Genomic DNA, 18,143 nt, shown 5'->3' on the forward strand with positions numbered 1-18,143 from the left:
TTGATAAATAAAATATGCAATATTTTTGCTACAAAAACAGATGTGCAAATTTTTTAATGAAACAACCATAACATGTAACTGATATAAAATACATTTCCCTTTTATTTGCACAATTTTATATGCAAATTTAACAAACAATGTTTTATTTGTTATTGCTTCAGTCAATATTTAGTTTCATCAAACAACAACTTTAATTTGTTTTTAGTTGCAAAAAATTTCGCTAAATATGTTCAAGTGGATCATTTTACTGCTTTAAAAAGTACCGACTCAAAATGCAATATGATTAGCTGGTGAGATGCTGCACAGAGCACCGTTTTCTACTTTAGTGCATGGATGAGGATAATCTTTCTCTTACTTATAATCCCTTTCTGACAAAAGAGATGTTGCTAGCTTCTTTTTACGTTATCATTGTTTCCACAGAAGGTATCTGAAGAAAGCGAATCTAGCTTCTGCAAAAAATCATCGTTTCTCAAGGCTCCTGCCTAGACGTTGCTAAAAGATGTCTAGAATAAACAATGTTAGAGGGTGTTACAAAAGAGACTGGAGTTCTTTGGTTCCTCCTTGTAAGACATTGGTAGGAAGAACTCGTTTTCTATCACAATGGAAAAGACTATTTTTCTCTCTTTCCATGTTTCTAGTGTTTGGTAGAATTTCCATGAGCAGATCTTATATATATATATATATATATATATATATATATACACACACGAGGGTCCTTTCAAAAGCAAATCCCCCATATGTTTTTTTAAACTCAAAAAGTTGAAAAGCTACAAAGACGAGAGTAGTACCATTAAAATGAACAACCTCTTGTGCTCCAGAATTTATTTTTCTACATAGTCACTACCATTCTCAATGCATTTTTGCCAGGAATTCAATGACGCATCTCAGCTTCTGATGCACGACCATGATAGAAATTTCTTTCTTAGAGTCTCACACAGTGAAACTTTCAGGTCATGAATGCATAAGTTCATTCATCATAACAATGCAATTTGCAATCCCCTCTAAACCATTTGTCGAAATAAAAAAAGCAGGAGGCATTATTTTTGAACGCCTCTCATATATTTAAAAAAGAATGGGAATGAAAAAAAAAATAACAAAAGACAATATATATATATATTTATTAATAACATAGTGCAAGCCAAACACCACAATTTTATCTGCAACAAACACTATCCACATAAAAAGCTCCCACTGTGAGCAATACAATCTTCTGTATGTTTATTAAACAGCGGTAATATCCTAACACTAATACATTGCCTTAAGATATTAACTATCCTTGTATATTGCACACCTAGAACTTGTATAAACTAATTTCACTAATAAAAAATGAACACAATACCAAATTTATATCTGTCATAAAACCTAAGTAGGGGACTTAAGTTTCATATGTTAAATAGGAAAGGAGGATCATAAGCTGTTTACCATATAACAGTTTCAGAGATTGAAAAATGGAACAGTCATTAATTTTGTGACTCTTTTCATAGCATTGATCAAAATACAAGTCTCCCATAACCAAATGTTTGACACAATTCAGTTATTTTACATCAGAACAACACTAGTCATCATGCGAGATACCAGAGTACCAACAAAAGGAAACATTCACATAAAAAAATGAGGACGGTAATAAAAAAGGACAAACCACCAAGTAATACAGCAATAATAAAACAATCTACATAATAATGAAAACTAATATAAACAAATAAAGCTTTGCATTATCCATACAGTGCACAAATCAATGTCTCGCTTACAGGTAACAACATAATTAAAGATGTATCCATGCTTGGACTGGAAATAAATTCAAGTTGTCTTATAAACTATTGAGAAATGGCAAGTTCAAATTTAGTGCAGAGCTAGAGAAGGTGAAAACCATTGCACTTTATACTCCATAGTTACCTAATGCAATCCATGTTTCATGATCTTTTCTCACTCAGCCATTGAGGTTTCCTAGAAGAACAATTTTATCAGTTTTCTGTGAGATCGATCTTGGTACTGTCATGAGATTTTGACATGATAGTTATCTTCTCACTGCTAGGCATGAACCTAAAATGTTAGCCATGAAGTGGTTGCAGTGCAATGCTACACAAACATGCATATTTCTATCAGCTGTGGAGCTGCTCAATTCTATTACCTAACACTGCAAAGAGCAAAGCCTACTCTACCTATTTGCCTTCACCCTCTGACCTACCCTTCCAAGAGAATGTATACCCAGTCTCCATCTCTATCAATTAATCCTCATTGCTGAGTTGAACTCGTACAGCAATGTACATCTTATACCTAGCTAATGGCCTTTTTCTTTCTTTGTAAAATTTTGTTTTTATCCTAATAGTATAGGCACGGCCAAAACGGAAGGAGGGAGTAAGTATTTTTTGACAGAGTGTCTCTTTAAAAATTTACCAAAAATCAAATAATTATCCAATCAATACGAATTATACTGATTATTAAGTGAAGAATGAACTTAATAATGGTGTACTTTTTATTCATAATAGATATTTATATATTTTTTCCCCCTCTTTATTTGTGGTTACAAGTATGCTTAAAATAATCAGCCGAAACTGAACAAAATATATTGTATTGTGGGGAGAGTGTGGATTGTAGATAAAAAAAACCCCCAAAAAACTATGCATGTATCAGATTTTAAGGTTGAAAATCCGAATTTTAAATGCGTTTAATTTTTCATCTTTTGTGTTTTGAAGGGTGAAATTCGTTGAATATGTTAATAATATTTATTATCTTTCAAAAAAAAAAAAAATTATATATTTTCATTATTTTTATGAAAAACACTACTTTTAAATCTTTGAAAAATAAATTAATAATTTTCTTTTAGTGAGCCCAATATTGCTAATATACCATAGGAAATGATTTGAAGAATCGATACCAAAAAAGAAAAAAAAAATCAATAAATAACTGCGCATTTTGCTAAAAATATGATATTGTTTGTATTTACAAACAGTTATTATCTCCCCTTTTTTGCTGTGACTTGCACCTAACTTAGTTTAAAATGTGGGGGATTGCATCTACTACCTTCTCTCGTCCAGAAACATTTGGTTCTGATTGCAAGACAGGGTCGAGATGACCAAGCGTGATACTAGATGCAAGAGTTGTCTTCAACATATACTGTCCTAGCATTCCCAAAATGGTCAACCATCTGGTACTGGCCAGCCTCATTGTTGCTTAACTTCAGGGGTTATGTAGGCAACAAATATATATCTCGCTCATGAAAAAAGAATTAAATCCTTACAAAGTTGATTCTTCACTTAATTGTCAAAACAAACGTTAAGCATACATGGAAATTTACATGTAAAGGCTACCATAGTTTCTGACAAACTATCATCAAATTTTGGATTTTCTAATTTTGCCATGCGAAATCTATAAAATGAAATAAATAAAAGAATTATATTTATATGTTATAATATTTTTGCATATTATTATAGCAAATCATCCTAAATCTTATTTAAACAACAACAAAAAATTAATTGGTTCAAAAACATTAAAAAAAAATATTCATCGAGACAAAAAATGGCAGTGAATGGTATATTTTGGAAAATTTGAAATTCTATTAAAAATAGAAAAGTTTTACTATTCTGCTTTTCATATGATAAAATTCAGGCTTTTATCTGTAAAAAAAAAGTTGCTCAAGAATAATAGATTTTAATGGATTTTCATTTGTTTTTAAAAAATCAACTTGGTTTTTCTTCTATATTTTGGCCATGCCTATAATAGTACAAGTATTTGAATCGGCCCTTTTTCAAGACTCCTCCCTGAATTCTGGGTGAGTAATGCTACTCTGAAAAAGCTGCTTGGTTACTCACAGTTACTCAATAAAGTAAGTTGCTATTTGATCAATAGTGCACATTAAGTTTTGACTTAATAAGTTTTCATCTCCTCATGAATTTTTAAAATAAATTGAAGAATTCGAATTAAAAAAGAAGACAAGGTAAAAGAGATAACATTTTTGAATGATCTTCAGATTTAAATTTGTTAAAAATCAGATTATAATTCAGGATATTCAAATGAGAGGTTCATAAGATTAGAGTAGAGATTTAATATTTAACTTTTACCATCTCAACATCAAAGTATATATATATATATATATATATATATATATATATATATATATATATATATATAATGTAGAAGGAACAAAGAACCAAGACAAAATAAAGAGAAATAAAATGAATAGCATCTTACCCAAGACCATGTGCGATCAGCAATTTAACAAACTGGAAAAAAATACCAGATAAATTTATCCGACCTGTATCAGCCATTTAAAACCTGAAATGATTTACAATTCTAATCTGTATATATATATCAATAGAAATTAAGACAATATTTTGTCTGTGTCTTCCTTGTCTATACATAAGTTTGATAAATATGCATCAATTTTTTTTAAAGCATTACACCAAACAATGTTTCCACCCAGGTGGCGCCAGGTAAATACAGCTAGTTTCACATACATATTTTGCTTCTTTTTTTTTTTTTTAAATAATTTAAAACGTTTAAGTTTATATATATATATATATATACACATACATACACACACACATATACTAGCATGGGTGCCCGGCGTTGCTTGGGTATTTGGAGGTGTGTGTTGAGCAGAAAAAAAAGTGGTAGTAGGAAGGCAGGCTTGAACCTGTATCGCGAAGGAGGAAAAGGACGGGGAAAAAACGTGACGTCTTTGCTGTTACGACCACCGTCAAACCGGAAGTGACGTAGGTTTAAATTAAGGCTAGACAATCGAAAAGAGGGGATGCCTTTCGAAAATATTGGTGAAAAAAGCGACCACTCCCTGTTGAAAAGTGCCCAGTTGAAGGTGAAGAAATTAATGTTTTTAGCCAATTTTTCGGTATTTGTCGTCTGAAGGGTCAAGCTTCAAAAGGATACTGATCTTGTGAAAATTCGTCACCTCTGTCGAAAGTTTTAGGCAGACATGCAAACATACATAGATTTATATATTGGTAGCTCAAATTTTCAAACCAAACCGATTGAAAAGCTTGCCCTATCTCTGAATACCCTTTATGTAAAATTTCAAATGTTTAGACAAGAAATTGTCTGATTAATTTGGTAGAGACCGCAAAGGTCAATTTTTTTTTTTTTTTTTTTAACTTTGACTCCTATTATGACCCCTTAACATTTATTGTTTTGGGCTCAAATCAAGTTATTAAGTTAGATCCATGTCTAAGAAGCCTATATCTAAAATTTCAATTGTTTAGATCCAAAATTCTTGGAGGAGTTTGGTAGAGTTCTCAAAGGTTAAATCGTTGAACTTTGACCCCTTTACAGCCAAATTTCTGGCCAAAAACGGATTACAAAGATTTTCCCAAATCTCACTACTCTGTATATCAAATTTCGAGTCTGTAGACTGAAAATTGACAGAGTTATTGTGTCGGGAAATGTAGACAAACAGACAGATAGACAGACACTTTGACTTTTATAGATATACAAGCTCGGGCCCTATGTACTGTTCATAAGGTTAAGTGGATATGTATATATTAAAAAGTGTGAATATGTAAAGTAATGCCTTTCTGTATAATAGTCTTCCTTAACTACCATAGAGAAAAGACAGACATACATTTTCACTTTTATATATATATATAGATATAGATATAGATAGATAGATTGAATGCAATATATACTAATGATTTAAAAAGTATATAAAAAAGACTCATGCGCCACCACTAAGAATCGAAACCAAAACGTTCAGCTCACGATTTATTTTGTTTCTGCCGTCAATGACTGGGCTATGAAAACATGTTTAGTGCAAAGCTAAAAATTAAAACATGAACCAATAGCTAATTCGTAATGCCGACGTTTGACCTTCATCTGGCAAATTTCATTTTTTTAATTTTTACACTTTTGCACCAATTTTTCCGGGCTAAAATCCAAATATAAAGTTTTGCATGGATTCAAATACCTTATATATGAACTTTCATGTCTGTAGACCAAAAACTCTAGAAGTTTGGTAGGTAAAATTTGTTAAACAAAAATATATATGTATACATAAATATATATGAAAACAATTTTGTGTTTACTATAAACTTTTTGCGCAAATATTATGCAAGTATAAATCATGTAGAATATCTGGATGAATATAATTACACGTAATAGTAAACTAAAGATGATTATCCCATTAGAAAACCGAAGCAACTAATAGGGAATTAATTAAAATGAATGTTTAAAAGAATATGCAAATTAGCTAGATCTTTTGCTAGTGAATGCAATTCCACAACCCATATATAAGAAAATTGTATTTTCTTTTTAATAAATAGAAAAGAGGGTTTTTAATATTAATATCAATACACACAAAAGAAAAACAAATTTATAGGAGTATAGATAGAAGATAGATAGATATATTAGACACGTACAAAATGAATGGCCGATCCCCAAAATGTATTATCATTTTCAACCCCCTGATGGAAAAGTAAAAATACTTTTTATCCGATTGTATAAATAATTTTGTTCAATCCTTAAGACATTTTATTGTAGTATTTGTGTCTTTCCAGTGATTTAAGTTCAATTCATTAGTTTTATGTTAAGTTTTCTTAATATTTAAAAAATGGTTGAGACTTGGGGATATACTTGATTTTGTTATCTAATTTTACCTTGGTTGCTATACAAAGGTTAAGCTAATGATTATTTTCAGGTTTCGAGTTACATGGTCTTCAAAAATTTAGGCCAAGAAAGTATTTCATTGAAAATAATAAAATGCAATGACAATTTACATTTGTGAGATAGTTTGAGATATGTGAAGTCACCTTTTCATTGATTGAGATTGTTGGACTGACTTCCTCATCTTGGTTGTTATAGTCACAACATTTTGGCCGTTTTGCCGATGTAGGCGGGAGGGTAAAACGGCCGAAACGTTGTGATCTATAACAACCAAGATGAGGAAGTCAGTCCGATAATCTCAATCAATGAAAACACCTCATCTCAAAAATACAGACAATTACTCACCTTTTCTTGTAATTGGCAAAATCATCATCTATTGTTAAGTAGAGGAATAAAGAGATTTTAGTCGCATGTTCCTCTTAGACAAGAAATGAGTACACGAAATATGTCGATATTATAATTACAACCAAAGTAAATTTATTTACAACATAGATACAAGTATAAAAATTGTTCATAGCAAAGATGTATGAATAACATTACTTGCATGTTTGCCTCAAGAGTCTTTGGTGAGAGTTTGAATGGCGGTTTTGAGGTTGCAAAACTGCAAGGTATTTTCATCACGTCTGCATGCTATGACGTCCACGAGGAAAGAAAAAGGATGACACAAATCGAATGTGGAAGTAGGTTGTATCGCCCCCTTGTGGCAACAAATGATATTACCAAAGTTAAAGAGTGGTAATCGTGATTACCTTGAAGTAATCAGATTGTGTTTGTGTGTTTGTTTGCGTGAGGAACTCTGTTCCCATAGATATATTATGCAAACAAATAAACTATCAGAGATAAAAAGTAGTTTTGTTGTAAAAAGAGAGGGAAGTAGTGAATTACATGGAGCTAGGAACAAACTTGAGTGAACGGAGTTGCACAACAAATTTTGAAGTGGCAAGAGATATGACGGACAATGAACATTTGATAATGGTACTTTTTTAAACTCTTAATAATAGGTATATGCAAAATGAACGGCCAATCTCAAAAATGTATAAAAATTTTGACTCCTTTCACTTAAAAATTCACCAAAATTCAGGAAATCAACCAATTTTAATTAAATTTTCAGTATTTATTAATTAATAATAATAATAATAATTATATTTTTGGTTTTAGTAAAAATGTTTATCTTATGTAAAAAAAGACCTTTATGTTAAAAATTAAAAAAAATATTTTAGGAACATTATTAAAAGGCCCCCTAAAGTCCATGATATTGAAATCAATATAACTTGAAAAATTAATTTCTTGAAACTAATCATATTATTGAATTAAACATTGCTTTTTCAATATTTTCACCCCCAAAAATAATACAATTGCAAAAAATATTTTGTGCGATTCCAGTGTAATATTCTAATATTTTCCTTGTGCAGATGAATGTGTAGATATCAGCGTAAGAAATTTGTTTTTATAAAAAAAAATGTTTAATTTAGATCCAAGATCACTAAGAAAAAAAAAAATAATTTAAAAATGTGATTATTTCTACTAACGGTTAATTTAGAGAAGTATGGATGGGCAACACTGTAAAAACAAAAAAAAAACAAAACAAATAGAATTTGCATCCTCCCTGCTGTATTCTATTTAATTATTAATAAATAATTATGTAACTTTTTTTCCATGAATAAACTGTCAGTTTAGTCAGTGATTGTAACTTTTTTCACACTTAAAATGCACTTTTATTTTTAATTAAAAAGAATTAATTTAATGTATAATTAAAACATATTTAAGAATAAATTGAAACATCATATAAAAAAGTAAATAAATATTTTTATTAAATTCCTTTTTCTTACAACAAAATAAATGAATATTTTTTATAATCTTCAAAAGTACAGAAATTAAGGTATAATAATGTTTAAATTTATCTATAAATTTAAAAATAAAATTATTTCATTATAACTTTTTTATTTTTTCACATGTAAAAATATATTTTTCTTTTTAGAGATTAACTTCAGGCTTTAATCTTCCAAACATAATCAAAAAGTAATCAGAAACTTCTAAAAAAAATTATGATAAACTGGCTTTCAAAACCATGGGCCCTACCAGTTTTCGCCATTAAATTGCATATATCTAGGCAGCATTTTCTCTATAAAACATATTAAATATTACGAAAATATGTCTGCAAATGTTTCTTCTCTATGTTCTAAATTCCTTATTGCTTAATCTAATTATTTTTTTTTTTTACAAGGGAGTCACCGCTTATCAAGACCCGAAGGTCACTCAAGGACAAAGGTTAAAGAGTGGATGGTGGTCATTGGGACAACAGCATAGTAATTATTAGTGGTAAAAATTGGTTATACTTTGATTATTTAAGAGCACAGATCAAAAAGAACTTGTTAACATTAGACTGAAAGACAATCATGTTGATAGGCAGCTTTAGGAAAAAAGCTTTTGAAGCAGCAGGAGCAACATATACTCATGGCTTAAGACTTTAAAAATGTTTATTTTATAACAACATTGCTGAGTGGTTGTAGCTGTCAACTTCCATCCTGGCTTGCACAATCAGATGCCATCTTTCTGACGAGCTGAACATATGATGAAGTGCATAAAGGTTAAACCACGGCAATTTTCTCTCTTTCTTCCTGAACTGACAACTTCACGTGGCACGGACCAATCTCCAACTACTGTCTTGGGGTGCCACATAACCCACTCCGCCTTCTGGCTCAGGGTTTGACTAAAGTGCAATACAATTAATCCAGCATGGCTACCACCACAAATGGACTTCAATTCGGTACATAAATGAACTCTTATCTTCCTACAGCGCTGTCTCTAATCTTTCGTGATGCATGCTTCTAACTTTAAGCAGACAAATAAATCTATCATGGCTACAGACTAACTTCAACACACACTCTTCTCTCTTTCAACAGGACTGTCTAATTATTTATCAACGTCTCTACAGAGGAACTCTTCCCAATACTAACCCTTTTTCTATACAAGCATAATAACGAAAATAACCAATTTTTACACTTTGTTCATGGAATATATATATCTAGATTTAGGCACAATTAGAATGAGGGAAATTGTTGATAGTGGTTGTAGCTAGTCGTGTGTTGTTTCTGAAAGTAAGTATAGATAGATAGATAAAGAGAGAGAGAGAGAGAGAGGGAGGGGTAGCAGGAGAAGGGAACATCCGACAAAATGTTTAAAAAATTCTTCTATTTCAGTCCAAGGTTCTATTGTGAAAACTGTGAAAATATGATTAAATTTAGCAAAGTGTTTGGCTGTAAACATGTGCATAGATGCATACTACGGACGGCAAGCCTGCAATGTGAGAAATATTTCTCTAAGAAAAAAAAAAAAAGAGATTACCCAGAAAATTAGCTGGCTCTTTGAAATAATAATGCGTGCTTGGTCATGAAATTCCATGCTGTGATTATATCAGATGGTGCCTGCCCCCAATTTTTATGTTCAGTAATAAAACAGATTAGCCTTTTCATTTTAATGTCTGTGTGTCTACTCTAAATGACCTCAGTATCTATAAATATATTTCATCAGATCTAAAAAAAAAGGTAGTAAGCTGGGTTTATATTGATTCTTAGAGATAGATGAGCCACTTAATAAAAAACAAAATTTAGTCAATTTTAGAGCTTTTTTCGATTGTTTTTACACGTTTTCTTTTAAAAATTTTAATAAATTTATTAGCGAAAGATTTTGTAATTAATTGAAAAAAATCAATTATAATCTGCTTCTTGTTTACATATATAAGGGAAGCTGTATTAATACTACTACTTTGAGTTTGAATTTATTCCATCCCTTTCATACAAATAAGATTTTAATTTGAAATTCAACTCTTAATTAGAGAGTAATACTGTTTAGTTCACTTGTTTCCTCACTCTTGGTACCACACAAACCAATATTATTCAGGTCATGTTAATTTGGATGAAGATTCGCGTCATCCTGAAACATTTGTTCTTGAAGGACAAACAATGTATAACATCCTAACAGTAAACGAATTGGAACATTTCCTGAACAGTCTTTAGAATTTTTCTTTCTTGTTGTTTAAAAAACAATTTCAGGTGACAGATGTGTTTTTATTTAAAAATGAAGCTGTTATTCTGTCAACCTATACAGTCTATAATTGGAGGGCAGATTTTTATTTAGGAGTTTTAAAAAATCCAAAGTGACCTTTGATTATTTGATTTCATGGTATATCAACCCTTTGTTGGTTATTTAAAGTAATTCTGATAACCTTTTTTATGCTTCAACTATTCAAATATTTTTAAAATTAATTTCTCTTGTAGACATACAAATAATTGCAAAACAATAGATTCTAGTTAACTTATAAATGAAACTCTGAAAGGTACTACCACTACCCCAGGTAAAAGTGTACCTGGAAGTAATGGCAATTCTTGAAAGCTACTAAATTAAGTCCTCACTACTGGATTTAGTTTCATATCAGATTCAATAAAGATAGTTTGAATAATGACAGGGTTCGCGAGAGAAATAGGCAGAAGAAAAATATTCAAAAGGTCTGGGAAAGATAGATGTGATTGTGGTTTGATTTCTTATTAATAGTGACTGACACCATTTTTTTTTTTTTTTTTTTTAGAATTTGAGTGACAATAAGTCTCTTAAAAATTCAAATACTCAGTGAATGCAGCAAACTACCCCCCCCCCAAACAATAAAAAAAAAAAAAAAAAAAAAAACGCAGACAACTGTGTGGGAAAGGCATTTACTGAGAATTTTACAACATGCAGATAAATTTGCACAGAACTATAAAACAGAAAAGCACAACATCTCTGGGATGGGGAGGTACAAACAGAAAAACTCATCCAAGCAATAACCCCCCCCCCCGCCAAATTAAAGATGTTGCAGTCCCAGCTTGTTGAAGATTAAAGAAAAAAAAGCCAATCAAATATATGGAACTTACTAGAGAAGTGAAACAAATATGGAACATGAAGAAAATCAATATAATATCATCTATTATTCTATTCCACGAATATTAGTTACACATAAGTTGAAATAAAAATAAAACAAAAACGTACAAATATTACAAAAGCCCAAGAAAACTGAAATTGTCAGAAATCCCCTCAATATACACACACGTGGGCTGATACCACAGAAAACAGTCATGAAAAGTCAAGAAGAATGGAAAGAATGAGGAGAAAAATCACGAATCAGACCTCCACTGGAAGCGTGCAGAAAGTATAGAAATGTTAAGGTGAATTCTTGCCATTTAAATTCCAGAGAAGATCAATACCAGCAGGAAATCAATAGTAAAGAACTGATGTGATAACATAAAATGATTTACAATAATTACTGAAAGGGTGGAGAATGCTGGAAATTTGGGCAGAATATCACTTCCATCATTGCCAGTGAGCAATCATTGATAATGACTTGTGCAAAAACTCCTAGTGAGTAAAAAATAAAATAAAAATAATAATTATTATTATTAATATAAAGAGAATTATCATTCTTACTATGGATTATTCTGTTCTCGTTTGGAGTGTTCTCATCTAAAAAAAAAAAAAAAAAAAAAAAATATTCAGAGACATGTTATAGTTTTTAGTTATATAAAAGAAGAGTGTCTTAAAAATATACCATAGTATATGAATTTTTGAATATCAAAATAGAATAAGTAGTAGTAATGAATGTGATGCAATGGGTCAATGACTCCTGCACCACCACCAAGAATCGAAACCAATATGTTTGGCTTATGATTTACTTTTTCCTTTAGCGTTAATGCCTGAGCTATGAAGACACGTTTGCTGCAAGGCTAAAAATTCAAACATGAACCAATAGCTTTTATGTTATGCATGCATATTCATAATACTGTCGTTCGACTTTCACCTGGCAAATTACATTTTTCAATTTTCACACTTTACACTAATTTTCCCCGACTAAAACCCAAATATAAAGTTACACGTGGGTTTGAATACCCTATATATTAAGTTTCATGTCTGTAGACCAAAAACTGACAGGAGTTTGGTAGGCAAAATTTTTTAAACAAATATACATATGCATACATAAATATATATAGAAAGAAGTTTGTGTTTACTACAACCTTTTTACGCAAATATTACGCAAGTATAAATCATATAGAATATCTGCATGAATATAATTACATGTAATAGTAAACCAAACATGATCATACCATAAGAAAACCGAAAAAAACTAATTGGGAATTAATGAAAATGAATGTTTAGAAGAATATGCAAATTAGCTAGATCTTTTGCAGATGAACGCAATTCCACAACCCATATATAAATATATATATATATATATGTGTGTAGGGATTGGACAAAATAATAGAAATACATTGAAATACATATATGTATATATTCTTTCTGCCATGCATAAGATTACAAGGCAAGTAAAGCATAAAGAATAGAATGAAATGAGAAAACAATAGTGAAACGCATTTAACATAAGTCTCTCTCTCTCACTTACAACACACTCTTTAATAATTATTATGATTATCGTTTTACTTTTAAATTATTTCATTGTATAAACTTCATTAGTAAATCACAATGTCGAAGTTGTTTCATCAACTTTTGGAAAATTGGAGCGGTAATAACACTGTTAGATCAGCAATTGTTGTGATTGTATATAGTGTCAAATGGTTCAGGGTCGCTTGACGAAGTCTCATTGACTGAAACAGATGACTGTTTGTAGCGACCAAATGTAACTATTTACCTTTAAATATATATATGTTTTTATTTGTTTTTTGTTAGCGATACTCTTTGAATGAATTCAATTATTTATACGAAAGTGCATTTTTACCTGAATGCGAGTTGGGAATAATTTTCCCTTTGACCAATTTGGTACCCCCTAAATGGGGAGCGGCATATATATATATTTTTTTAAAATATAATTATCTACTGACACGTGTTTCGTCGTCTACGACTCATCAGAGTGGCTGAATCTATATTAACAAAAATAATTATATATATATCTTTTATTTACACTAGCAAGGCATATTGCCATTGAAGCATGGAGAGGGGACATTGTGGTAGGAGCTACATATATATAGAAGGACAACCTAAGTAGGAACTTAGGCAAGATATTTGTTCACATTTAAGTTTAGGTAGCATGAAGGAATTTCAAAGGTAAGTAGTCAGAGGAAAGAAACTATTAGTGTAGAAAATATTCTTGTATCTTGTGACTGCTACAATAAAGTGGTAGGATTTAGCAGCTTTGGGAGTATTTTTGTTAAGCGAGTACAAATTCAATAAGTTCCTTGGAGCACATTCTGTGAACATATTTATAAAACAAACACAGGGATACACCTCTACAGTGACATGACAAATGCTGGAACTTGGCAGACAGTATAGAACTTATTAGGTTAGAATGTTTTTTTTTGTTAGACCCGTCCAAGAGACACTAGCTCAGATCTAATAAACTTACTTCATTACTGGGTGAATGGTGGCTTTATAGAGATATAGGATAGTGGCAAACCTGGTAGCCTATCATTTTTTGCAGCATCCTTGGCAATGTATTCCATTTCATGTTTCCTGAAAATACTAGGCCAAGGAATTTAAACTACCAGGAAGGATGCTATCAGCCATGACAATCAGTGGTTGGAAAGTTTTCTTATTGTTGTATCATTAATTTTAGCCTCAATTCTACTACAGATTGGTAATCATTTTCTAAGGATTCAGCCATTGCGTTACATAGGTGGGCATTTAATTTGTTCTAATCTTGAGACTAGAGTATGGTGTCATCAGCACATACACTCATCTCAAACACGATTGCATCAGGGAGGTCTTTTATGATGATAAAGAATAATATAGGTCTAAGTACAACTCCTGTAGGCACACCCGCATTATTGCTATGTTATTTGGATGTACAACCAACGAAAATGACTTGGATCTTTCTTTTAGTTAAGAAAGATCTGACTAAATAATCGTCCGATAATGCATAATACCATGCGAGTTGATTTCGTCAAATGCTTTGGAGATATCTAGTGCTATTACCCTTGCTTTATCTGTCTTATTCAACGGATGTTATATATATTCAGAGATGACCGTTAGGATATCTGCAGTAGATGGCGAAAAAACAAACAAAAAAAAAAGGCTTGGTTTGATATGTAAGTTTTAAAAATGATATTAACATCTATGATTTCTGTCTGTAAGAGAACGGTAATTTCTTTGTAATTGGATTTAACATAAGAATCCAGTAACTATGCATCTAAAAGGGTGCTTCTGGCATTGCATGGAGATTGCATTTTAATTAGTTGTTATAATTTATAATATTAATTTACATACGTTTATGATATCAAAGTAATTTAAAAATGAATACACTGATATTTATTTAAAACATAGAATTAACTAAAATCAGGCACAGACAGATCCATGTAGAAATTATGGCTGGAGCTGTTTAGCTTATAAGCACAAAATGCCATTAGTTTAACAATCTTCCTAGCTGGAAAAATATATTGAAAAACTAAAGCAAAATACATTTTCTTGTAAAGAATATGGTAGGAGAAAGAAGACAAAGTGACATGTGAGAATCAAATAAAGATTTGTCAGATGCATTACTATATAAGTCTAACTTCATAAAAATCAAAATTTCTGGGTAAACATAGGCTAAGATCTTTAGGCAAAACTGAAGCCCTGCACCTTATATTAAATGATTCTCCTCCTTAGTACCACCCAATGAAAAAAGAAAATGAGATTCTACTTTTTTAGTGATTACATGTAAACAACCAGAAGGACATGGTGTTAAATAAACAAAACCAAGAACATTTTGAATTTGGGATTAGTTTCGCATGTAAATGTAAGACCACTCTTCTAGCCATTGTAATAATTATTTTTTAATAGAAATAATGTTTTTTATCTTAGTGGTAGGTGGCTACAAAGTATTTTTAATGCTGTAAAAATTACTGTTCCTGATTAAACTATTAGAAAACCTGTCAATGTTAAAAGTCATAAAAAATGTGTCCTTCCTTAATAAAAAATTTGGGTGTGAAAAGAAAACAGTGAGAAGCAGTGTGGTTGTAACTAGACTGTTAAACTTCAATTTCGCCTCTCAAATTAACTAATTAATTTATTTATAACCCGTTAATGTATATTTTTTGCAAAATAAAAATATGAAAATCCCCCAAAACAAATGCATCCATAATTGATCTTTAATAAACTAAAAAAAATGTTTAAGTTTAAATAAAAAAAATATTAAAAAAACAATATAATCGAAATTCATCTCCCAAAGTACAGTTTCAAATAATATTTTTTGTTTGTTTTTATTTTTACCATTTAATTTTTCAGTCTGTTTACAGCTAATCAGCAAAAAGTGGAATCTCATTTTTATTTTTTGGTGAATTAGCAGCAGGTGCAAAGATTTGCATTATAAAAAATATCAATGTTAAAAGTAAAACAATAAATAAAAAATATGCTCTCCTTAACCATAAGTTTGGATGTTAAATGATGAAAAAAGCGGCGTGTGTTATTATATTAGACACTCTCAACACACACACACACACTACAATAAAAGAAGAACACGTGCACTCCTCACGATTAAAAAAACTAAGAAAATTGCAAAGATTGAAATAAAAAAGTACTTTTTTTTTAAATACAGACTGAGCAGGTGGTTCTTAGCCAAGGTCTTTTCCTTGGCACTGAAATCAACAGAGTACAGGCCACTTTTGAAATGGCCTTTTCCCTGTTGACTCAGGTATGTTACTGGTATGATTAGTTTATTGCTACCGGGGAATACCAATGGGGTTGCCCAGGTATCTTTTGAACGCCGGAATGCTCTTCCTCTATGGCAGTGTCTTTTCAATTCTACTTTCCGATCATTATTTCACATTTTCTTGAGATAGGAAGAAGATAAATAAAATATCTTTAAGTTCAGGATAATATAATAATTTCAGATATATTATTTAAAAAATATATTATTTTGTAGTTAGTTATTTTTCCTGGAAAATGCTGGCATATAAGTACTGCCAATATAAAATACCTGTAATAACTGAAGAAAAATAAAGTAATCTATAATATAAATCTCACCTGTCTGTTTAAATGTATATATGTATGTACGTATGTATGTATGTATGTTTTTATGCCTGCCTAAAGCTTTTGACAGAGGCGACAGATTTTCACACCATCAGTATTGTTTTGAAGCTCGACCCTTCGGACGACAAATATCAAAAATTGACCAAAAACATTCATTCCTTCACCTTCAACTAGGCACTTTTCTACTTTTTCCGTCGATATTTTCGAAAGTCACCCTCTCTTTCGACTGGCTAGCTTTAATTTAAACCTTTGCCACTTCCCGTTTGGCAAAGGATGCAACGGCAAAGACGTCACATTTTTTTTTCAAGTTCTTTTCCTCCTTCGCAGTATGGGTTCGAGCCTACTTGCCTACTACCACTTTTTTTTTTTTTTTGATCAACACACACCGCCAAACACCCGGGCAATGCCAGGCATCCAGGCTAGTTTTTAATAATTACATAAATCGACACTGTTATGGCAGCCATTTGCAAAAAGTCCATATTTATAAGAAACAGAGGAGGATATCATTAATTGCTTTTCTAATGTCAGTAAATAATAAATCTCCTACAGTTTAGTCTACGCAAAGAATTATCTGTTCGGATAGAATATGTATCCAATGATAATGATTTGAATTGCATTTCCATTATTCGAATAACACAGACTAAAATACTTTGCACTTCACCTGACAAGCATCAGCAAGTATCCATTTGGTAGATCTAATACTATTTAGGTCAGTTGCTGAGAAATACGACTGACACACATATATAAATATGACGATACTTTAAAATAAATATTAACAATTATTTTTATACCTATAGACATTAGTGTTTCATGCTTATGCAATATCAATGTAGGAAGTGACAATTATTGCCAGTTAGGAGATTGGAACCCAGTCACAAAGTCACCATAGATTTCTACTTTCAGGCTACCAGAAATTAACACAGGTTAACACAATTGGGGAAAATGAAGTATCTTTACATGTTAAGTCGAGTTGGAATGTTGGAGTTATGGTTAGATTAACTGATGTTTCTTAATTCTCTAAAGAGAGCTCAATTAAAAATGAATAAAAAAGGTTTTATAACGATAATATTTTAAAATAGATATTAACAATTATTCGTATACTTACAGACACTAATGTTTCATGCTTACGCAATCATCAGTGTAGGAAGTAACAATTACTGCCATATATATATATATATATATATATATATATATATATAATTATAAAACTCAAATGACCTTGTAACGATGTATGTAACCTACTTTCCGGTTTACGACATCTGTTTGCGCACGCGCGCATAACCTGCACACTGAAATATTAACGTTATTATTTCGAAATTATTATTTAACATGGAAAGAGTGTGGTTTAAAATAACTTAAACGTAATACAGAAATGAACGATGTAAAAAAAAAAAAAAAAGCAGATATATCAAAATTTGAATTTAACTATAATAAGTATTATGGTATCTGTTCAGTGTACATTTACCTGTAAGTATGGCCAGCTACTTATAATTCAGTAACTGTAAATTTTTTTTTCAAAGATAATCAATTATAATAAACAGAATGAC

General features: G+C 30.8%; 1 protein-coding gene across 9 annotated transcripts in view; it reads right to left on the minus strand.

The window, feature by feature from the left end:
* The window catches only part of LOC145249637 (tripartite motif-containing protein 2-like), a 327,119-nt gene that overhangs the window by 120,920 nt on the left and 188,056 nt on the right, over nt 1-18,143 (minus strand). For 3 of the 9 annotated variants that reach the window (XM_080111398.1, XM_080111399.1, XM_080111397.1), the window contains one exon: nt 12,067-12,102. The exons of 3 other annotated variants lie outside the window; for them this stretch is intronic. Coding sequence is in view for 3 of the 6 variants with exons in the window: in XM_080111394.1 (XP_079967520.1) it covers nt 4,189-4,198 (10 nt within the window). In the remaining 3 variants the exon portion in view is untranslated. Of the gene's footprint in view, nt 1-4,188; nt 4,221-12,066; nt 12,103-18,143 lie in introns of all 9 variants that reach the window. 3 more of the 9 variants (XM_080111394.1, XM_080111392.1, XM_080111393.1) reach the window with 2 other exon arrangements.

The sequence above is a fragment of the Euprymna scolopes genome, chromosome 28 (assembly GCF_053919585.1).
Source record: "Euprymna scolopes isolate OS-2025 chromosome 28, ASM5391958v1, whole genome shotgun sequence".
In the NCBI taxonomy this organism is placed as follows: Eukaryota; Metazoa; Mollusca; class Cephalopoda; order Sepiida; family Sepiolidae; genus Euprymna; species Euprymna scolopes.